This window comes from Sturnus vulgaris, chromosome 9, assembly GCF_052056855.1.
Source record: "Sturnus vulgaris isolate bStuVul1 chromosome 9, bStuVul1.hap1, whole genome shotgun sequence".
Taxonomy (NCBI): Eukaryota; Metazoa; Chordata; class Aves; order Passeriformes; family Sturnidae; genus Sturnus; species Sturnus vulgaris.
This window is the reverse complement of record NC_142251.1, coordinates 10,701,544-10,723,651: the sequence shown is the minus strand read 5'-3', so window position 1 is coordinate 10,723,651 and position 22,108 is coordinate 10,701,544. Positions and strand designations below refer to the sequence as shown.

The 22,108-nt window shown below is 54.7% G+C and overlaps 2 protein-coding genes across 4 annotated transcripts in view; one reads left to right on the top strand and one right to left on the bottom strand.

Annotated features, from left to right (window-relative positions):
• The window catches only part of IPO13 (importin 13), a 31,342-nt gene extending 13,596 nt beyond the window's left edge, over positions 1 to 17,746 (top strand). The window contains exons 3-20 of one of the 3 annotated variants that reach the window (XM_014872110.2): positions 1,980 to 2,120; positions 2,290 to 2,431; positions 3,408 to 3,574; positions 3,946 to 4,066; positions 4,365 to 4,512; positions 4,678 to 4,859; positions 5,723 to 5,749; positions 6,426 to 6,560; positions 6,770 to 6,913; positions 7,302 to 7,382; positions 7,964 to 8,101; positions 8,176 to 8,272; positions 10,103 to 10,155; positions 16,237 to 16,303; positions 16,455 to 16,513; positions 16,643 to 16,732; positions 16,884 to 17,065; positions 17,182 to 17,746. In XM_014872110.2, coding sequence (XP_014727596.1) covers positions 1,980 to 2,120; positions 2,290 to 2,431; positions 3,408 to 3,574; positions 3,946 to 4,066; positions 4,365 to 4,512; positions 4,678 to 4,859; positions 5,723 to 5,749; positions 6,426 to 6,560; positions 6,770 to 6,913; positions 7,302 to 7,382; positions 7,964 to 8,101; positions 8,176 to 8,272; positions 10,103 to 10,155; positions 16,237 to 16,303; positions 16,455 to 16,513; positions 16,643 to 16,732; positions 16,884 to 17,065; positions 17,182 to 17,278 — 2,071 coding nt within the window. In that variant the 3' untranslated portion in view covers positions 17,279 to 17,746. Of the gene's footprint in view, positions 1 to 1,979; positions 2,121 to 2,289; positions 2,432 to 3,407; positions 3,575 to 3,945; positions 4,067 to 4,364; positions 4,513 to 4,677; positions 4,860 to 5,722; positions 5,750 to 6,425; positions 6,561 to 6,769; positions 6,914 to 7,301; positions 7,383 to 7,963; positions 8,102 to 8,175; positions 8,273 to 10,102; positions 10,156 to 16,236; positions 16,304 to 16,454; positions 16,514 to 16,642; positions 16,733 to 16,883; positions 17,066 to 17,178 lie in introns of all 3 variants that reach the window. The other 2 variants (XM_014872109.2, XR_015805363.1) reach the window with 2 other exon arrangements.
• A 451-nt stretch (positions 17,747 to 18,197) lies between these two features.
• On the bottom strand, positions 18,198 to 22,054 carry DPH2 (diphthamide biosynthesis 2). Its single transcript, XM_014872113.2, has 6 exons — positions 21,881 to 22,054; positions 20,322 to 20,434; positions 19,973 to 20,193; positions 19,142 to 19,780; positions 18,835 to 19,020; positions 18,198 to 18,744 (listed from the first exon to the last, which is right to left on the bottom strand). The coding sequence occupies exons 1-6, from the start codon at positions 22,025 to 22,027 to the stop codon at positions 18,614 to 18,616; spliced, it is 1,437 nt and encodes a 478-aa protein (XP_014727599.2). The 5' UTR covers positions 22,028 to 22,054; the 3' UTR covers positions 18,198 to 18,613.
• Between the last annotated feature and the right edge of the window lie 54 nt (positions 22,055 to 22,108).

Genomic DNA, 22,108 nt, shown 5'->3' with positions numbered 1-22,108 from the left:
AAACAAGCTGGGCATCCAGGGGCTCTTCTGAACTGGGATGATTTTGTCTTCTTCTGCCTATGGGGAAGTGGTGGCTAGGAGCACCTCCTGGGGCAAGCTCTGCACCTGGTAGGGATATGGCATCAGCCAGTCCCTTGGGCTGGAAAGCAGCACTGACCAGGTGAAGTGACCTGGGACTCCATGCTCCTGGATATGGAATAGAGCAGCTCAGCTCTGGCTGACTTGACCGTGGTTAAAACAACTCATCTAGAGCAAGCAGTTCCCTCCTGGCTAGGGACCCTTGCATCCAGGATGCCCTTATGTCTGCAGAACAGTTAGGAGAGCAAGGTAGTGCTCAGGAGACATGGTTCACCCAACATTTTCTAGAAGTCTTCAATAATATGGGATAAGAAGCAAATCTAGGTGGTTATCTCTGTTGGCTGTGCAGGGATACCAGAGGATTAGATCACGTCCAGGCACTGTGAGTATTTCGAGGTAACCAGCAGAAGCAAGATCCTTGTCAGAAAAAGTCAGAAAAGTCATAAAGCCATAAAATCCTCCCTAGGGTAATGTGAATCCAGTGCTGTGGAGGAAGGATGGCTTTGCCTTACACTGGAGTAGTGGAAGGTTCTCTGTGGCTTTTTGTCTGGGCAGTGCCCTGGCTCGCTTGGGCCTACCCTGCATGCAGCATTGGTTCCCAGGGAGAGGAGCTATTGAATTTCCAAATTCTTCATCATCACATTGTTCCCATGCTGCCACATGTATAACTCACATGGCATTAGAGGCTTGGAAATGGTTTATGCAAAAATAAACCCTTTGCTGTGTGATTTTCTGTGGGGGAGAGGGCAAGAGGAAGGTGACCCCCAGCAGCACAGAGGGAATTCTGGGACGACAGCTGGGATTGTAGACACCTTGTTTCTTCTGTCTTCTCTTGCTGACCCAGAGAGAAAGCTGCCACCACCAGCACAACTCTGTCCCTGCGCTGGTGGCACTAGTGGCTTTGTTCTCTCCTAAACCATCCATAGCAAAAGCCACTCTGCCACTCTGGGGTGGATTTTTGGCTGTCCTGTTGTCAGCACTCGCTTCCCCAGGGTGGGCACATCAAGAATGCCTCCCACTCCAAGCAGCCTTAGCCCTGCACCTGCGTGTAGGAGGCGGGCAGAGAGCACAGGCTGCGGCTGCAGATAACACGCCTGGGCGGGCAGGGAAATGGCAGGGAAAAGGCAGGCTGCTCATCAGCCTCCAGCACGGCCTCTCTCCGGGGGCCCTGGGCTGCCTTTCACCTTGGCTGCCTCCTTCTCGTTGCCGTGGTTACCATCCCTTATAGGCAGCGGAGGGGAGGCTGATGTGCAGGATGGGATGTGGAAGAGCAGTGCTGCGCTGGGCTGTGGCAGCCCGAGATGTGCCAGGGGCCAGCATTGTCCCTGGGTGGGACTCCCCAACGGTGGCTGCCCAGTTCATCCCAGACATGGCATACACTCTGGATGTGCCCAAGCTGGAGAGCTGTGTGGTTTCCTACTGGCAGCTTGGACTGTCTCTGTACAAATTTGAAGGCTGCAAGGATGGTGGGAAGAACCCACAGGTCTGCCCTTGCTGCTGTTCTGCTCCACATTGATACTTCTGTGTGCAGGCACAGCTCACTCAGAGCTGGTTGTGGCAGTGGCAAGTTGGAGGTGCTGGCAGCCCTGATGGCAGGTGTGGGTGGGCAGAGGCAGGGGTCCACACTGTGGTGCCGTGGGGGGTTTGCCCAGAGCTGATGGCCACTGGCTCAGCACTTCACTTGCAGAGGCTCTGCTGCAGCAGTGCTCAGGGCTTCAGCTTTTGTCCTAATGCCTGCAAGGAGAGTTCATGTAAGCAGTAAGGGCTCCTGCATGCACCCCATTGTACAAAGCAGCCTTCAAGTAGGGCAGGAGCCCTGGGAGGGCATGAGGAGGGTTGGATGCCATGGCAGCCCATGCCAGGGATGTGATGCCTGGTACTGATTCAGGCTGTGCTTGCAGGTACGTGAACACCCTCCTCAAGCTCATCCCACCCGTGCTGGGGCTCCAAGAGCAGCTGCGCCAGGCAGTCCAGAGCGGGGACATGGAGACGTCGCATGGAATCTGCCGCATCGCTGTGGCCCTGGGGGAGAACCATTCCCGGTGGGTGCTGGGGATGGTCCCTAGGAGGGGGACGGAGCTTGGAGCAGCCCGCTGTTCCCACGTGCTGCTTTGTCCAGGGCCTGTCCTGCACCCAATGGCATATATCAGGGCAGAGAAGTTGGGCTCACAGCAGAGATGTCACTCTCTGACCGTGCTCTCTGCTTCCCAGAGCCCTTCTGGACCAGGTGGAGCATTGGCAGAGTTTCCTGGCCCTGGTCAACATGATCATGTTCTGCACTGGCATCCCTGGACACTACCCTGTCAATGAAACCACCAGCTCCTTGACCCTCACCTTCTGGTACACACTGCAGGTCAGTGACTATTGTGGACAGCCTGCCTGGGCTCTGCCCTCCAGGTAGGGCCAGAGGCACCAGTGCATGGGGACTGGGGTCTGGCCTGGATTTAACTGGTCCCAGGGATTTCTAATGTCCCTACTCTTTGCCCTGCATTTGCAGCTAGGGCAGGGTACATACCTAGGAAATGCTGGCCTTGTGGCTGGCTCTTTCTGCCACCAGTCCTCCTTAGAAGTGAGAGCCATCCTTTAAGAGGCTCATTAACAAAACTAATTAAAACTTGATTTTTTTTTTTTCTTCCCAGCAGCAGACCTGGTTGTTTAACTCCTTGCTGTGTGCCTGCAGCAGGCAGGAACAAGAGCATGGCTCTGGTGGCTGCCCAGTGTGGGCTCCCTCTCCCAGGGTCAGTGTTCCCTGGATTGGCAGAGCAGCCCTGCCACACTGTGCTCTATTTTTAGCTCCCTTTCATGCCTCAGCTCCATTCCTCCGCAATCCAATGTGGCGTGGCTGAACGTGGGCAGGGAGAGGAACAAAGTCAGTGCCGTGCCAGCAGCTCCTCTGCTGCGAGGCCAGGCTGAGGCTCCCACGACCTCTTGCTGCTTCTCCAAATGGGTCTGAGATTACAGGTGCATGCAGAAGGGCACTGTGCTCAGCTCTCACAGCAATCTGAGGCACACATTGAGGTCGGAGGCATCTCCTGGTGTAGGTGTGCTCCCAAGGATAAGACATGGCAGGACACTGCCACTCACTATAACAATGCTGAGGGTCTGCCCAGCTTCTGGGGCTTCCGGCATCTTGCCTCCAGATAATGCTTCCACTGCAGAAGGGCACAGCACCAAGTAGATCTTAAGGAGCTGGAAATGCAGCCTTCCAAGGTTTGACAGGTCCCACCAGCCCAGGGAGATGTGCCTGAGTCCCCTGTGCAGCAGGCATATTAGCTCTGTTTTCCTTTCCCTGCAACACCTGATGTATTTATTCCTCCTCCTGCCTCCAGGATGATATCCTCTCCTTTGAGCCAGACAAGCAGGCGGTGTACCAGCAGGTCTACAGGCCTGTCTACTTCCAGCTGGTGGACGTGCTGCTGCACAAAGCCCAGTTCCCCTCTGATGAGGAGTATGGCTTCTGGTCTTCAGATGAAAAGGAGCAGTTTCGGATATACAGGTACAAGTGGGAGATTTGGATTTGCTTGTCAGGCAGGTGAGGATGCAGGGATGGCATTCTGCCACCCTGGAGACTGAGTGCTGTATGATGAGCCAAGGAGGGACAGAGAGGAGATGCCTTCCACCAAGAGCTGTTTTGGCTGTGGTGGTAATGTGAAATGGAGTTGGTTTGGCTCATTTGGCAAAATTTTGGCACAGCTCCAGTTACCCTGCCCAAGAGGCTATAGGATCACTCCATTGGTTGGGACAGTGTGCTTGTATGAGCAGTGCCTGTGCCCTACTTGGCAGCAGGAGAGAAAGTGATGTGTCCACACATGGAGCTCTATTGCATGGGTTGGGGACAGCATTTGGAGACATCCGTGTTCTCTGCAGAGTGGACATCTCTGACACACTGATGTACGTGTATGAGATGCTGGGCGCTGAGCTCCTGAGCAGCCTTTATGACAAACTGGGACGTCTCCTGACCAACACGGAGCAGCCATCCACGTGGCAGGTAAGCAAAGGGACCCAGGTGCTAGGCTGACAGCAGCCAGCCCTTAGGGACTTGTCTCACCCTCAATGGAGCATTGAAAGCAAAGGGACATGACAGAGGTGAGGAGCACAAGCACCTTGCCAGCACACATACAGATTTTCTGGGGTCTGCTGTGGACGGGAATAGGTCTTCTGCCTTCCTGTCTTTAGTGCTGCCAAGGGATCAGCCTCTTCAGCTACTGTGGAGGTGCTGAGCTGGGGCAGGGTTGGGCATCAGGGGTCAGTGCTTGGCTCTGACAGTACCTCTCCCACCCTGGCAGCACACGGAGGCCTTGCTCTATGGCTTCCAGTCCATTGCTGAGACCATTGATGTAAACTACTCCGATGTGGTGCCAGGACTGATTGGGCTCATTCCCCGGATCAGCATCAGCAACGTGCAGCTTGCTGACACTGTGATGTTCACTATTGGTGAGTGGGCTGGGCTGGGCTGGGCTGGGCTGGGGAGGGAAAGCCCCCTTGAGACCACATCTGCCCAGCAGTACCAGTGGTGAAAAGCAAAGCTGGGCATTGCAGAATGCAGAGAGCAAGAACCTGTGGTACAGTCCTGCAGTCTGATCTCATCTGTGTATTCAGGGTCCCTGTCTGAGTGGCTGGCTGATCACCCTGTCATGATTAACAACGTGTTACCACTGGTGCTCCAAGCCTTGGGCAACCCTGAGCTCTCCATCTCCAGTGTCTCCACCCTGAAAAAGATCTGCCGAGAGTGCAAGTACGACCTGCCACCTTATGCTGCCAACATTGTCGCTGTGTCACAGGTAGGAGCAGGTGGATGTGTGGTGGTGACCTGGAATGTGCTCTCTGCACACCTTTTCCTTTTTAAGGATCAGGGCAGGGGGCCAAAGGAGCAGCTCAGGGCATCTTGAGTGTGTGCAGATTTCTTGCCTGTTTTGTTTGTAGGCTAGTAAACCCATGTTGCAGGGCCTGTGTCCTGCTGTGAATACAGAAATGGCAGCCAGTGACAGACACAACTGCCAAGGGCTCTGCTGGGGTTGCACATGGGTGTCTGTCCTTCGCCCAGGGTTTTGTTTGCCTTGGGAGCAGCAGCCTGCCAGCTGTGCACTTGCCACACCGCTAGTGCAGTGCCACTGCTGAGCATCTTGGGGGACAGTGCCCTGGTGTTCAGACCTCTCCTTAGAGACTGAGATGATCCCTGCAGTGCTGGGGCAGCTTGTCTCATGCTCTTTCTTGACTCTCAATATTTGGGGCAGATGGGGCTCAGAGTCCAGAGGCACTAGGAGAAGGGCTGGACTTGGCAGGCAAGCTACCAGGATGTACATGGGAGCAGAGAGGTGAAGTGGTCTTAAAAGCATCTCTGCTTTTAGAGCCTGGGGACCAGTCACTGGAATAAGGAAACCCTGGCTCAGTTTGACTCCTGTCCAAGCCTGGAGCTCCCCTTGCTGGGTGGCTGAGTAGGCTGACTCAGGGGACAGGAATTTTAGTTCTTGCCTTTGGCAGGTTGTGGGGAGCACATGATGTTTGTCTGTGCCCACATTGGTGGGCAGGTTGTCTTGACCTCCTGTGTCAATCCTACCTCCTGTTGTCAGTCCTGCCTCCTGGAAGGGAAGGGCCTTTCTGCAGCACTCACCCTCCTCTTTTCCTCTCCCTTTCCTTTTGACAGGAGGTGTTGATGAAGCAGATTCACAAGGTAAGAGAGGCTGACTCACACCTCTGCTGGTTCTCTTTGCTCCCCATGCCCCTTTAGTCATGCTCAGCTGAAGACACAAAGCTGTCCCCAGAGGAGAGCTGAGCACTGCATCCATGGTCTGCAGGATGAGGAGAGCCTGCTGGCTGCCTCTCGCTGCACTGCTGGGCTTCACTTCACCACACTGGGGCTGAGGGCTGGGGTTGTGCTGGGAGGGTATATCCCCTAGAGGGGGAGGAGGAGGCTTAACTCTAGCAGTTCCCAGTCTCTCCAAACCCAAGGATACCAAGATGACAGGCCTGTTTTCAAGAGGAAAAAGGGAGATAAGTGTAGGAACTGAGCCCCAGCCTTGCCTGCGACTAGGATGGGGTGACTAAGACAAGCTGTGCAAAGGATGGTGTGTCAAGTTACAGTGAGTTATACCATTGTGGAGATCCCCACTGGTCTTTCCTTGTCAGGTGCTGAGAAGAGGCTAGGTGTGCTGAAGCCAGAACTCCTGTTCCCTAGGAACAGAAGCTGTTAGGGAGCTGTTCTCCTCTCCTACAGTGAGATGCACCTAGAGGGACCCTGATAGAGCAGCTCAGGAGCTGCAGCACACCCAGCTGGGACCCTGGTAGCTGTCAGAGCACAGGCTGTGGGCTAGGCAATGACCTGGCCTATTGTGTATTCTCTGTCCCAGACAAGCCAGTGCATGTGGCTGATGCAGGCTCTTGGATTCCTGCTTTCTGCACTGCAAGTGGAGGAGATCCTGAAGAACCTGCACTCCCTGATCACCCCCTACATCCAGCAGCTGGAAAAGCTGGCTGATGAAACGGTGAGTGCTGCCTCCATCCAGAAGTGGTTTCTCCTGCTGGCTGTAGCCCTGGGGCTGCTGTGCTGAAGCAGCACTCTTAAACATGGGCAATGCAGGGAGCCCCTCTCTGGCACTTTGCTCTGCAGTTCTAGCTCCTCAGTATCCCAAAGACATGACTATGATTGAGTAGTGCAGTTGGCTTTATTTTTTGGCTTTATTTTCCCTGGCAGCCCAATCCCTCCAACAAGCTGGCCATCATTCACATCCTGGGCCTGCTTTCCAACCTCTTCACCACTCTAGACATCAGCCACCACGATGATGACCATGAAAGCACCGAGGTCAAAAAACTGCCAGTGCAGCAAGGACCCAACCCGGTGAGTAGAGCAATAGCTCCTTGTTCTCTGTCACGGACTCACAACTCACTGCAGGAGAGGGGAGTTAATGGGGAATGCAGCATGTGCTAGCAAGAGGGTAGTGCTAGTCTATTCCAGCTAAAATAGCTCCTTCAGCTGATCCCAGCGCTCTTGAGGTAGACAGAGATGATTTGCCTCTTGGATGCCTCTTGGCTAGGTACTGCTCTGGAGGATGGCCTGGGTGCTACCTGTTAAATGTGAGCTGTGCCAGGCTGCTTCAGAAAAAAAGCTGTCCAGCTTTGAGAGGGGTGGTGCCTGAAGGTTTGAGTCCAGGCCATGCTTAGTCTCGAATCTCTCCTTCCCAGTGACATGGGGGCCAATTCTCTTCAGTGTGTCTCATTCCTTACAGGTGGTGGTGGTTCTGCAGCAAGTCTTCCAGCTCATACAGAAGGTTCTCAGCAAGTGGCTGAATGATGCCCAGGTGGTGGAGGTAACCAGGCTTCACCTGTATACTGCCTGCTGCTCTGCCTGTCCTTGCTGAGTGGGGGACAGCAAAGGACAAACTCTGGGTGATGGCTTGTGAGAGGGATGTCTTGCTGGGTTTTCTGGACCAGTGCTGCTTGCTGTCACCAGCAGCATCAAGTCATTTTTGTTTGTCTTGTTCTTCCATCAGCTCTGATTCTCCCAGTAACTGACGTCCTGCCATGAGCAGGGAGATATGGTCTACCCAACCTGTGTTCCCTAAGAGAACAGCTCTGTTCTGAACTGGACCTGTATCATCTGGTGCTTGTCCAGTTTGTTCAGTCCAGTAATGCCCATGTGCAACGTATCACCAGCCATTTTTCCCTGGCCCTTGGGGAGCCTTCCTGCTGCAGTGGGAAGGGTGTTTCCTGGTCACTGGGAGCATCCTGTGCTGCAGGGCAGGCCACTAGTGCCAGAGCAGGTCTGAGCCCTTTACCTGGCTGGTCCCTGTCTCCATTGCCAGCTCTTTGCTCCCTTGGGACCCATCCATTAAGCCCTGGGAAAGGTCTCCTGATGCCCATTGCTCATGCAGTCCCTCTTTTCCCACAGTCTGTCTGTGCCATATTTGAGAAGTCTGTGAAGACCCTCCTGGATGATTTTGCCCCCATGGTGCCTCAGCTGTGTGAGATGCTGGGGCAGATGTACAGCACCATACCCCAGGTCTCTGCCATTGAACTCACCCGGCAGGTATGGAACTGTGCTTGGGAGCCTGGGGATGTGCAGGGCCAGCAGAAGATTCAGTCCTTCTCTTTCTTTTGCAGCTGGTTCACATCTTTGCCCATGAGCCTGCCCACTTCCCTCCCATCAAGGCCCTCTTCTTGCTCGTTACCTCAGTCACACTGACCCTGTTCCAGCAAGGTACGTAGGATCAGCCCGTCTTCGTGCTGGGGCTGTTGTCAGGCTTTGCATGCATGGAATCTGGAGGCGTCTTACCAGGAATGGCTGCTTTCACTCCTAGCTAAAATAATTGGGGCCATCTCTGTTTCTTGGATTCATCCCAATCCCTGGAAGGTGGGTACCTTCCCTGCAGGCAACAAAAGCAGGAATTCCCTGGGTGCTCTGGGCCTCTGTACTGTTACAGCAGCCCAGATTGGATATCACATGCAGCAAGGGTCAAACTGGAACTGCAGTCCAGCTTGGCAGAGAGGCTATGCCCACAGGAAGATCTCGGGGCTTCTCTAGGGACCACTGCTGCTTGTAGTGGCCTGAAATCAAGCCCTTATATGAGCAGGAGAATGTGTGTGAACAGCTGGGAAATTACTTTTTCAGAGTCACTGGTGGCCACTGAGTCCCTGCTGTGATGCTGAGGATGCTGGTGTTCTCCTGCAGGGCAGGGGCCCCACTTTGGCTCACTGCCCACCCTACAAAAAGCAGATGGGGTTAGAACAGGCTCCTTTGCACCATGGCTCCCCTCAGCATCTTGGTGACGTGCCCTGTGATAGAGACAATGTACATTGGAACTGCTGGATCTGGTCTTTCAGCATTACATGCAGCTCCCAAAGGGTTTTATCCTTTGCTCACAGCTGGGTGCCAGGTAGGGTGATGCTGTTCCCCAGCTCAAGCCTCAGAGCTCTCTAGAGAGGTGGGGGGAGACTTGAGGAGCCCTGCTTCATCATCACGCCACGGTCCAAGCAAATCCCACTGTGCTGAGGTGTCCCTGGGTCAGTGATGAGCAAGCCAGGCTTTCTCAGATATCAGGTCCCTGCTCGTGCCAGTGGCATGTGGATGTGTCTGTGCTGGAACCCTTTTGCCTCAGGGCTGGAGAGCTGATGATGCCTCCAGGCAGCAGCAGGCACGTCTGCAGGAGGAAAAGGGAGGGGACAGAGCCCAAGCTGTGCCAACACTTGGATGCGAGTTTTGCTCAGGCAAGCGGCTGTTCAGCTTGGTGTGTGCCCAGGACTGACCCCTTGGGTGGGTGAGCAGGGCGAGCCCCTTCTGCTGAGCCCACGTGTGGCAGGAGAAGGGGGGCATGCCTGAGCCTACAAGGGCCAAGAAGCGAGTGTGCACAATCAGATGCCAAGGTAGGGTGAGCGGTGCTGGCACAGAGATCTTTGGGAACTGAGCTGCTCTCTCCCACGAGGATGCTGGAGGAGACCTCCAGGAGGGTCCTGGACTCACCGTCCTGGAGAGCATCTGGGAATAGGGTGGGAGGGTGTCTGTGCCAGGGTCTCCTGAGCAGCTGATACTGGTGACAAGCATGTGCACGCCTGAGCCCAGCCAGGTCTGTCAAGCATTTGCTGAGGTGTTGTCGTTCACTTGCAGTTACCTTCCAGGACCAAACAGTGCTCTGAAGACACCTGCTCAGTCCCCACAGTGCAAAAGCTATAATTCTCCTTGTGGAGATGGTGCTCAGCTAGCCCCTGCTCCTCCTTCTCTTCCTCCCCAAGGAAACGAAGATCTCCTTGGCTCTGCAGCACGCAGGTGCTAGCTGGAGACCCTGGGGCTTTAGACCCTTTCCTTTGCAGTTTCTTTCTGTTCTTGGGTTCTCCAAGTTTCATGATTTTTTGTATGTTTTGTTTCTTTAACTTGCTTCAAGCTGCTCATGTTGCCCATCCCCTTCCCCACACACCCCTCCTCCCTTACACTCCTGTTTTCACTTGTAAATTCTTTCTGTATCACATAACTATATGATGTTGAGTTGCTGTTTGTATGATTTTTCTCTTAAGTTACATCTTTATTATATTTTAGGGCCCAGGGATCATCCTGATATTGTTGATTCATTTATGCAACTCCTGGCACAGGTGTGTTTTAGTTTCTTATTCATTCACTTTCTGTTCTCTCTCTTTCTCTTTTTAATTCAATTTAAACCTATTTTTAGCTTTCTGTTGACAACGTTTTTTTTTCCTTTTAGTTGAATATCGAGTTTCTCCATCTGTTTCCGTGGAAGTTGAAAACAAAACATTTTCCTTTAGTTCTGGGTTCACACCATCCCCAGGGCAGTGCCCTCCTCTGCAGGGCAGCTCCAGCTCCCACCCCCTTGCTGGGCTGAAGCTGGCATGGGGCGCTTGGTGCTGCTGCTGCTGCAGTCACCCTTGGGTGACAGACAAATTAGAGCATTAAGTGGATGTTTTCGAACCCGTTTACCTGTCCTCTTACGGGTCCTCTGGAGTGGGGACAGGCTGAGCTGGCTGCCCTGCCCAGGGGCCAGTGGAAGGAAGCCCCTGCCCTCAGGAGCAAACAGCTGCCAGGGTTTGGCTCTGAGCAACGTTCTTGTGATGGCATCTGGATCTGGCAAGTGCCACATTGCCTCCTGCCCCAGCAGCCTGTCCGGGTGGTGGCAGTTCCTGTGCAGGAGCTGCTGGCTCAGCAGTGCACGGGGACAGTTTGTGTTGATGTGGCAGGGGCTGCAGGCTGGCACGTGGGCTGGCACTTGTGTCACTGCTGGCAGTGGGCAGGCAGGGCCAGTGCTATGCTGTGTGTGTATATACACCTGCAGGTGCTCCTCAGCCCCCCTTGATATCCCCTGATGTCCTTGATGTAGTCAGTGTCCCTGTCAGAGATGTGTTCCCTGCCCACCTACCTACAGGGTGGGCCTGTGGTGAGGAGGGGCCTGGCAGAGTTGCTTTCTGCTCTGTTTCTGTAATGGGGAGACCTCCAACCACACGTGCTGGACCAGTGGCTGTGCAGGAACACTCACCCAGGCTCCTCTCAGAGCTGTGGCCATCCTACCCTTGCTGGCAGCCCCAGAAGGGTGCCTGGCATGTCTTGGTTCTAAGCTGTCAGACCCCTCTGATCCTCTCGTGGGTCGAGGGTTGGAGTGGGCAAAAGGGCTGCACCTGACTTCCCCCAGGCAGGGTCTTCTCCTCAGTTTTCACCTTGGTGCCTGCTGAGACCCATTACATCTCAAAGCCATATTGCAGCCTTTTCTTCCTTGCTTTTCATCCTGAAGCACGTAACATAATCAAGGCTATCAGACTTCTGCTCTGCTTTTGGTTTTGGAAGCTGTGACCGTTTAACAAGGTTTTTGAACATGATGGGAAGGTCTTAAATGGGGTCTGTGCATGAGGTTTTTGGTGGTGTCCTCACTGCTAGCAGGACCTCCATTTGAACACTGTGCCTAGTTTGGGGCACAACATTTCTGTAGATTTATATCAGATACCACAGAGAAAAGCATCTGGGAAGATGGCAACCTTGTACACATGGTGGGGAGGAAAAGCTGATGGAGCCTGTGGAGCTGCAAGAGTCTTGGAATGTGTAAAAGGTAATGTGCCAGTTGTAGGCAAAAAACCCTTTTCTGTTCTCCATGAGTGCGATAATCAGTAATGGGAGGAAATCATGGTAAAGGATTCAGGTCTGGCAGGAGCAAGTCTTCCTAAGAGGGCAGGGAAGCACTGGAAGATCAAGTGGGGGGCTGTTGTTGTGTGAAGCTCTTGAAAGGACCCAACAAGCCCATTGCTCTTGGAGGGTAGGTAGAAGTGATCCTGACAGGGTTTAAGGCATTAGGTGGCTCTGAAAGACTCTTCCAAGGCTACTTGTGGTTTCTTTGGAAAATACTGAATTTCTCTCTGGCTTGGGTTCCTCCTCTGTGTCTGGACACAGAATATTTGTGCTTCCTTGGAGAGAAAAGTGCAACCATGCTGAACTTCCATGGGTTGTACTGTGGGACCAAACACTGCCCATCCAAAGTGCTGGGAATCTGTTACACACTGTCTTCGTGGGCAGGATCTACAGGCAATGCTGGGACAATGTGCTGGCAGCTGGCCCTGTCTCGTATGCAGATCTCCAGATGTCCTTCAGAGGCACTTCTGCAGGAGCAGCTGAGAGGCTCCTACCTCTGTGTCTTCTCCATCTTGGATTACTGTGAGACATCTGACATCATGCTGCCAGCCTGACACTGCCCACTCAAGACCTGTTGTTTTCCTGGGCTTTGTATTCCTGAAAGCCCATGGAGACCAAAGGATCCCATCCCCATCTACTCTCTTCATGCATAGAACTCAAGGTTTCCTCTTCCTTGGCCTGACACTTCTCAGATGATCTAGTGATGTGCTTTAAAACTCATCAAGAATTCGCCTTAGCATCCCTGATTGACTCCTTGCTCTCGACTTGGAGGGATGTCTGATGGCAGAGATGGGTCTAGCCTGTCCTCTTCCAGAGGACCATACTCTGCAGTGATGCTGTTGAGGATTTGCAGATCAGAGGATTAAACTCAGAGGGAACTGCAGATCTCTTCAGATTTTTGTGTGTCAGGAACTGTGTTCTCACCCAGCCTGCTCTGCCTGCAGAGCCCTTGGCAAAGTAATGCATCTTGTGGAGCAGCAGTGAATTTGGACCCAAGAATGTGTAAAGGTGGAGACTTTCCCACTACCCTGACCATCTGTTTTTGTGGTCGATCACCTTGATGGAAATATCATCTTCCCTGTTTCAAGCTTGTCTGGTTCCTCCTTGTAGGCACTGTTTCTGCCCTCTCTTCCAGCAGGTACTGTCCTGACTTCTGATAACTCAGGAGAAGCTCATGAGGCCTGCATATCAGCACTCTGTCACCAGCACACAGGGAAGCATCACTCTCTGTCACAGGATTCCTGCTGACTTTATCTTTGGGCTTGGTTTTAGCTCCTGGAACTGCCCAGTTGTTGCAGCTGATCCTTTTGCCACAGTGTCAATTGGCAGTCCACTCTTGATGATGGCTAGCTGATCATGGGAGCTGCTGGCTTAAACCAAATGATGGACAAAGTTATCATACTACTCAAAGCTATGAATAAAATAACCAGTCTGCCATAAGGCTGCACAGAGCAGTTCTGTTCTCAGCTGCTCCCTACTTCCTCTGCTGCATGCTGGGGTTGGTGCAGAGCATTGCTACTGCAATGCCCAAGGTGAGCATCCCACCTGGAGGGCATGGGGCTCAGTTCCACCCATGCAGCTGGAGTACCTCTGCCCAGGACCACATGGCCATGGTGGCTGGGGCTTGCACCCAGGTCTGCATTGGCAAAAGCAGGCAGGTTCTGAAGTTGAGGAATCAGTGGGTATCCCATGTGTGCTCATGGTTGCAGGTAGGATTTTGGGACTCTCCAGCCTGCCTTTCCACCTCATCCACCCCAGCAGGGCCTCTTGCTTGCACACACCTTGGGAGCATTTTGGTGACTTCCCTTGACAGATCCTTGGGGCAATCTGGGTGCACAAGGCCTCACCAGGCAGAAGATGCAGGATTGACCTCCTGCATCACTGTCTATGATGGCACAGACAGTGCCTGCCCAAGCACAGCTAGCCTCATCCCCCACCTCCCTCCCTTCATGGTCTGGTCCAGGCTGTATGCAGCAGTCATTGAGTTCTCCACCTTACCTGCTCCAGCCAGACTCAGAGAACCCCATGGAGGACATGGGTTCAGCATCCCCTTGCTGAGGCTCACTGGTCCTGCCTGGCCAGCTTTATGTGCCCTTTTCAAAGCAAGAGGCTCTGCTCTGCCAGGTGTGGGGTCTGGGAAGAGATTGGGTACTAAGGCTGTGTGTCTGGAGAGCTGCAGGAACTGGTGGTGCAGTCCCCACTGTGCTCTGTCTACTGGAGGAGTGGGTGTCCCTTCCATGCCTGTCTGCCTATGAAGAAATGAGAACAGAGGAGCCTGAAGACCTGTCTGGTGGTCTCTGAGCTGCTGTGGAGAAGAACCCAACATTCCCTCTATGCTGTCCTGCAGGACAGTTCTTCTGGGAGAGTGAGTGCCTATCTCTGCAGTGGCTGCTCATGCGAGGATGCCGGGGGGGAAGTTTGAAAGCATTTAAAGACCCACCCCCATGTTAGCAGAGGTGCTCTGGCAGGAGACAGGGAAGATGGGCTGGCAAGAAGAGGTCCTAGAGCTGGAGCAGGGTTCCTAGTGCTAGGAAAAAGTAGCTGGACATACGTGGTGTTGGGGAAGAGTACCTGGTGCTGCTTTCTTATGGGAGAAGCTCCACAGGGCCCCATCTTGTGGAGGTAAAAAGCATCTCTCTTTACATCAGACATGTGCATATGTACCCAGGTCTGCATTGGGCTTGCACTCTGCAAAGTGTCCTATGGGAAGGAGCTGTCCTAATACTGGCGTGCTTTTCCCCATGGCACTGATGGAGTGAGAAGCAGATGCTGCAGTGAATCTGCAGAACTTGGGGGGCTCTGCCTGGAGCGGGTCTGGTTTGGCTGGGAGAAGTACCCTGCAGGTAGGTGGGAACCTGAGCACATTGGAAGAGTTGTGCCAAATGGAACACTTGTAGCATGCAGGACTCAGGTGAAAACCCATGGACTGGCAGGGTAGAGGAACTTGCAGGTGGGTGGTTATCACAGGAGCCAGCTGCCCTTGAGCAACATTCTGCTGGGGGAAAGGCTCATAGTCCCTGCTCTGGAGCTCGCAGTAGGGTGCCAGCAGGAGTAGTCTCCCAAGGCTAAAACTGTAACATCTCTTGAAATTGTTTGTCCTGTATGGGGCCAGTTGAACAGCAGCAGCCTTGATGAGTGGATATGTTGGAATGGCTAAGCCATTTTGGTGCCAGTGCCTCAGGAGCAATGGTGCATAGCTTGTATATACACACACAAGTATAATGTGGCCCCTGGTCGCCCCATGAAGCTCTCTGCTTGTATCCAGCAGGAGCAGGTCCCTGCAATTGTGCCATCTCCACCTGGTACAGCGATGCCTTCTGTATCTGAATCTTCTTTTTCAGTGTATGATAGAAAAGGTGAGAAAGGAGAGAGAGTAACTCTGAAACTTGCTCCTCAGCTTCTTGTTTTCCAGCATCTGCTCTGGGCAGATGGCTCTGCACTGGCAGATCTGGAGATCTGGAAAGATCTCCAGGGACTTTCCCTGGAGAAGACAGTGTGGGAATTAAATCTGTTTTGCACCAAGTAGATACCACAGGGGCAGATGGCTGTGTGTCCTGGGTGCTGTTGACTGACAGCTGTCCCTGCTTTTATCCCAGGGGGAAGGCTCAGACAGCAGCAGTGGCCCCACACAGAGCTCAGCCCAAGGGCTGCCTGCCCTGGTATGGCGCTCTCTGAGTTCAAGGCACACAGCGGGGCTGCTCCAGTGCTATGGCTGATGTCCCTAGCGTTGCAGGGACAGCAGGGCAGGAGGCATGGCTGCCATTCCCAGTGCTTTTCTGCAGCAGTGGGTATGGTGGTCAGGGTATGGATGTGGCTGCCTAATATAGCAGAGCTCACTGGGGCAGGTTGGAAACCCTTCCCATTGAGTGGAGGGTGCAGGCTGAAACATTCCCGCCCAGTAATTGCTCAGTGCCAGCACCAGGGGGACTAAGTCATTGCACAAGGTACCATAGCTCAGGGCGTCTCCAGCAGCAGTGCCTGACCCGCACAGAGGCTGGTGGAATCACTGTGTGGCATTAAAAAAACCCAAGCTTTCTTAATCTCAGACTTGCTGCTCAGGAACTGCCAAGAAATGTTGGCATCTCCCTATCATCTAGTGCAGTCTGGGGCTACTGCTTGAACCAGTTGCTGTGACCCCAGGGATGCCAGCATCTTCAGGAGAGGAGCAAAGTACACGGGTGGCTGGTCTCTGCTGAGCCCTGCATGGCTGCCCTTGTCCTGGGAGTGGTGCTGCTGCCTGATCTGCTCTGATGGGACAGGAGCCCTCTGTGTCTGAGTATCTGCACACCACTGTGGCACCTGTCCTCAGGTCCTGGGGTCAGTGGATCCTGGGCGTAGCAAACTGCCTGGCTGTTTGAATGATATTCTTAGGGAGGGGTAAAGTGATGGTTTCCTGCTGTACTGTGTGAATCTTCCCTTTCCTGGGGGTGTGCTCAGGTAAGTGTGTGTCCAGGCAGAGGCTGTCTGGGACACCGGGTTCCTTGGAGGCTTCCTGGCTGTCTCTGCAGCGCTGGGTTCATGCTGCCTGTCTGTGTGCCTTGCAGGCTCTGAAAAGGAAACCGGATCTCTTCCTGTGTAGCAACCTGGATGTCAAAGCAGTGTTTCAGTGTGGTGAGTACCATGGGCATGGAGATGTGCTCCAAGCCAGCCTGCTCCTCCCGTAGAGCTGGGTGCAAAACAGCCAAGAGCTGGGGACCACTGGGTTGACTGGGGATGGCCAAGGGGTTTTCTGGCTGCTAATCTGAGCAATTTTTGCCTGCAGGTGTCCTTTCACTCAAGTTTCCCGAGGCCCCAACAGTTAAAGCATCCTGTGGCTTTTTTGTGAGTATGATGCTATGGTGGAGTCCTCTCTTGAGAGCTGGGAAGGCAGGAGTGGGGCTGAGGCTGGGCACGGGTGCTGCAGTGTGGAGCCTGTGCTGGCACTGAGTGAGTTTGGCCTCTGTGTTGCAGACGGAGCTGCTGCCTCGCTGTGGAGAGATCGCCCCGGTGGGACAGGTCGTGCATGAGAACGGCAAAGCACTGCTGCAGGCAGTGCTGGAGGTGAGGGACCCTGACCACGGGCTCCCCAGGCAGCACTGGGCTCTGTTCCTGAGCAGCATCCCTGCGGAACCAGGGCCAGAGAGCCCAGCAGTATGGGTGGGAGCAGGGAGAGTGACAGTGTGGGCTCAGCATGTTCTTTGCTCTGTGGCAGGGCATCGGTGGCCAGGCTTCCCGCAGCCTCATGGATCACTTTGCAGAAATCCTCTTTGCCTTGAACAAGCACTGCTTCAGCCTCCTGAGCATCTGGATCAAGGAGGCCATGCAGCAAGATGGCTTCCCCTCGGCCCGAGTAACTCCAGAGCAGAAGGAAAACTTCAGCCAGCAGATCCTCAGGTTTGTGTGCCACTTGCCCTGGCAGCTGTGCCCCACAATTTGCACAGGAATGACCCCCCTGCACGGCTTGTGCAGGCCTCCTACTTCATGTTTGTCCCCTCCCTCTGTCTTAGCAGAGAGCGTGTGAACAAGCGGCGAGTGAAGGAGATGGTGAAGGAGTTCACCTTGTTATGCAGAGGGCTGCATGGTACAGAATACACAGCAGACTACTGAGCACCTGGCCAGGACCGTGGACGATTTGCCTGGACCAGCTCTTCCCCACAAGGAAAAGCCCCCCCCATCCTCCCTGCCCTGCTGCAGTACGGCTCATAGAATAACCCTCCACCTAAAATTAACCCACTCGGGACGCTCCTCAGCTAGATTTGGTGGCCGCATCTCGGTGTCAGCATCTTTGTTTCCCCCAGCATGCTCCCTCCTCGCAGGGAACAGGAGTGCTGGCTGCAGGAGGTGGTGGCAGGGCAGGGGAAGCCTGGGCAGAACTGCCCCAGAACGGGTTGCCCCATCCCTGGGCTACCAGCCCCTCCCCAGCCCTTCCCCGTGGGTGCCTGTGCCCCGCAGTGGGGAGGCTGCCTGTGCCTGCAGCAGTGGCTGGCTGGGCGGGGGGAATTTTCCCTCTGCTCATTTGTACGTGTGGTTGGGAGGGGGGAGGCCCTGCACCTAATTATATTAAGAATATTTCTATGTTGTGGCTGTCATTATTGCAGTGCCCAGACTTTGCCTGCCCCTTCCCTTTGGGGAAGAACTGAGTGGAGGGGGTTAAATCATGGCTGGGATGCCTCAGTGTCTCCCTGCCTTTGGGAGGGATGGCAAAAAACTGTCCTGCTTGCGAAGCATGGAGCATAAACAGCCCTGCCTCACATGAGAAGGGCTGGGCTCCACCCCTGCCAAAGAGGGGTCCTTCCTGCAGCACAGGATCTGTGGACCCCATTCCCATTCATAAGAGCAGCTGAGGGGCTTGTTTGTGCTTGGAGTTCTGCCCTTGCCTTAGTACCCCAGCCCAGCCTATGCTTTCACTGTCGGAGGTCTTAGTCCTGGTTTTCTGTTCCCTCCGGCTGGTCTTAGCTGACACACAGGGTTCTGCTCCCCAGGTGGGCACCATGATACATTTTTCACTTTGGGACAGCTGGTATCGCCCATTTGCGTTCCTCAGCCCATGTTTTATTCTAAAAACAGTTAATTCATAAATCCTCTTCAGCTTTAGTTAGCTGAAATAGTCCACAAAAGCCTCAAGTCCCAGCACTGTCAGTTCTTGCAAAGTTGTGACCTTTCCATGTAGGAACAAAGCTGCCCTGGATGGAGGAGCCCTCAGAGACTAGGTCTGGACCAAGTGCATGTCTGTTCTGGCCCTGCTGCTGCCCTGGCCATGAGCCTCAGGGTGCCACAGGCATTCCTGAACACAAGTGGTACTCCTGCTCTCCCACTGCAGTATTACTGACCCAAGGCTGCATCCAGCAAGGTGCCAGCTGACAACAGGTCCAGCACCCAGTGGGACACAATGCCTGGGCCCCCACATTGCCCTGCTCCTGGCTGAGTGCCAATGCTGCTGAATCACGGTTGCTCACACCCTTCATCCTCATAGGCAATGGCAATCCCACGTCGGCCCTGCACAGCCTGGGAGACGGGGGTCTGTCCCAGCTGCTGCTCCAGGCCCCGCCAGCTGCGGGACTCCAGGAAGGAGGCTGGGAGGAAAAAGGGAATTGTTACCAAGAGCAAGAAGGTGGCGCTGTTCCTGCAGCAGGGCTCAGCCCCACCATGAAACCAACACAAACCTGCAGGGCTGATCTCTGCAAGCGCCCATGTCTGGTCCCTGCAGGCCAGAGTGGCGCTGGGGGGCAGCTGAGAGGTCAGGGGGTCACAGAGGTGGGCACCACGCATCTTCCCTGTGATCAGTGAGACATCTGGAACAGCCTCCGCTGCAGGAACAGCTGGTGGGAGCTCAACATGTGCACAGGCACCTGCCAGAGAACGGTAATGTTAGCCTGCTCCATCTATCCTGGAGTAACCATAGCTTACAGGCAGGGCAGCTGGGTGGAATATGCCGTGGGAGGGTGTTGGGCAGCTGTCTCTAGCTATTACCTGGCAGCAGGTCTCGGAAGTCTGTGAGGTAGTTGCCTGTCCACTCACGGGCTGGGTTGCAGGCCAGCTCCAGCTCATAGGGGGTCACAACAGGTCGGTAGAAGTCACTGGAGTCCAGGAGGGAGTTCTGAGCACAGGCCACCAGGACGAAGATGTCCACCTCCAGGAAGTTGGCCAGCTTGGCGGGGTTGGGCTTCCCCACGGCCAGTGTGTAGCTACGCTTGCCAGCCCGGCTCAGCAGCTCCCGGAGGTGCTGCAGCACAGTCAGATAGCCCGCCACGCCAAGGGTGCCCACCAGGATGCCCACCACACTGGCATCCCGGGCCCGCTCCACCAGGTACAGGCGGCGCATCAGGGCCCGGTTGACATTGAGGGTCTCACGGCGGCCACAGCCAGTGATGGGGTTGAAGGAGCTGAAAGGGCAGCAGTTCCAGGTCAGCATGAAGTTGGTGAGGGTAAGGCCCTCAGCTCCCACATAGAACATGGCATAGTCCTGCAGCCCTCCTGCAGCCTTCACCAAGAACTGGCGACCAAACTTCCGCTCCTCCCCAGGCACTGCAGGGCCAGGAGCGTCTCCACACACCAGATTGGAGAAGATGACATTGGGATACTCGGGGCACAGCTGCTGCTCCAGCTCACCTGAAGGAAGAGAGGAGTGAGAACAAAACTTGGCCGTAGCCCTGACATGGAGAAGGTGCAACAGATCAAGGGAAAAGACAAAAATCAAAGCTGCCACTGTCTGGGGAATGAATGCCTCCTTGGTCTGACCCTGGCAGCTCTGCAGAGCTCAGAGCAGTAGCAGAGGCCCCCTCCCTGCCCCGGAGCACTCACCCATGGCATGGGCATAGACCACATCGCTCAGCACCACCACAAAGCTCTGCTGCTCGGGGTAGAGCTCCCGGAACGCTTCTGTGCAGCGCCGGACGTCCAGGGGCTGCTGCCCGAAGATGTGCAGCACCGGCAGCTTTCTGCAGGGGCTGAGGCAGGCTGGGCCGTAGTGCAGCACTGCCTCAGCACCCACGTGCTCGGCAGCCACTTCATCCACGCAGCAGCTGCGACGAGAACCCGGTGTCAGACAGGGCCAGCAGGAGGTTCAGTAGGTTCAGGAGCTCTCCCTCCTCCCTGGCACCGCCCCATTACTGCCTGCAGGGGAGCCCCAGGACACCCTCCACACACCGACCTGCCGTACGTGGTGTCTCCTAACACGTACATCTCGGCCCCCGTCGCTGTCTCCATCCTGCCTGCCACCTCCACTGCGTCTGCCAGGAGCTCGTCAGGGAACTGCAGGGCAACCTGGTGGGAACAAGGGGTGAGGCAGACAGGAATGAGGCACTGGGGAGGGTGAAATGAAAAGACAGAAGGAGATAGAATGGATAGAATATACCCTCAACAAGTTTGCTGATATGAAACTGAGGGGAGTGGCTGATACACCTGAAGGCTGTGCCACTCAGTATGACCTTTACAGGCTGGAGAATTAAGGAGAGAGATACCTAATGAGGGTTAAGAAGGGCAAGTGCAGGGTACTGCACTGAAAGAGGAATAACCCCAACTACCAGAAAGGCTGGGGGTTGACCTACTAGAGAGCAGTTCTGCAGATAAGGACCTGGGACCTGGAGTCTTGGTAGGTGACAAGGTGACCATGAACTGGCAGGGCCCTTAGAGCCAAGAGGGCCAGTGGGATCCTGGAGTGCAATAGGAAGCCAGCAGGTGGAGAGTGATGATCCTGCCATTCTAGTTGGCCCTGGTGAGGCACATCAGGAGTTTTGTATCCACTTCTGGGCTTCTCAGTATAAGAAAGACAAGGAGCTACTCGAGAAGGTCCAGCAGAGGCCACAAAGATGATGAGGGGTCTAGACCATCTCTCTTGTGACGAGAGACTGTGGGAGCTGGGCCCATTTAGTCTGTACAAGAGAAGACTGAGAGGAGATCTGTTGTGGTTTAGGAATGGTACTCCCCAATTCAGTGCTCCCAGTGAGCCTCTCCAAACCATGCTGTCACTCGCTTGCTCCCCCTCCCCTTGCTCCTGCAGCGGAATGGAGCAGAGAATTGGAGGCACAAAGGGTAAAGATCACCGGTCAAGATCAGAGCGATTTACTGGAAACAGCAAATTAAATAACGGCAACAGCAACGCTACTAATAACAATGTCCAAGAGACAAATGATTCACACACGAGTGCTCGATGCAGGGCTCTGACAATATCTGACCGTGCCACACTACAGGACCCGGGAAGGACACCTTCCTTATCCCCAGAACACGATGGGAGGTGGTACAGAGTAACGTCTGGGTCGTGGCCATGCCCTCTCCTGGCTACTGCAAAAATTAACCCTGACCTGCCTGGAACAAGGACAGGATCTCATTCATGCATATAAATATCTCAAAGGTGGGTCCAAGAGGACCGTGCCGGACTTTTTTCAGTGGAGTCCAGCAGACACAGTATCAGGACAGAGGAAGGAGCGATGGCTATAAACTAAGACAAAAGAAGTTTCATGTTAACATGAGGAAGGACTTCTTTACAATGAGGGTGGCAGAGCACTGGAACAGCTGCCCAGGGAAGACGTGGAGTCTCCATCACTGGGGATATTCCAAACGGATCTGGGCGCGTTGCAGTATAGCCTGCTCTGGTGACCCTGCTTTAGCAATGGAGTTGGACTGGATGATCTCCAGAGATCCCTTCCAACGCTAACAATCCTGGGAGAAGGGGCGCAGCCCCCGGCCGGCTCCACCCTCGGTCCCACTCACCTTGCGGAACCTGCCATCCCGTACGAAGGCGGCGGCCCGACCCATCTCGTAGAAGCCGTCGAGGTCGCTCCGCGGTGCCGCCGCCACGGCCGCGCGCAGCTCCCGCCGCAGCGCAGCCTCCCCATCGCTGCTGAAGGCCGTGGCCATGGTGGCACGCGGGACCCTGCGCCCGCTTCCGGGCTGCGGAGCGGCGCTGGCCAATAGAAGCTCGGCTCTGCCTTCCCCGCC

Coding starts and splice junctions, on each gene's coding strand:
- DPH2 (XM_014872113.2), bottom strand. CDS start 22,027: ATGGCCACGGCCTTCAGCAGCGATGGGGAGGCTGCGCTGCGGCGGGAG. Junction 20,435..21,880: donor GGGATGGCAGGTTCCGCAAG/GTGAGTGGGACC, acceptor TGTTCCCACCAG/GTTGCCCTGCAGTTCCCTGA. Junction 18,745..18,834: donor TGCAGAGATCAGCCCTGCAG/GTTTGTGTTGGT, acceptor TTTTCCTCCCAG/CCTCCTTCCTGGAGTCCCGC.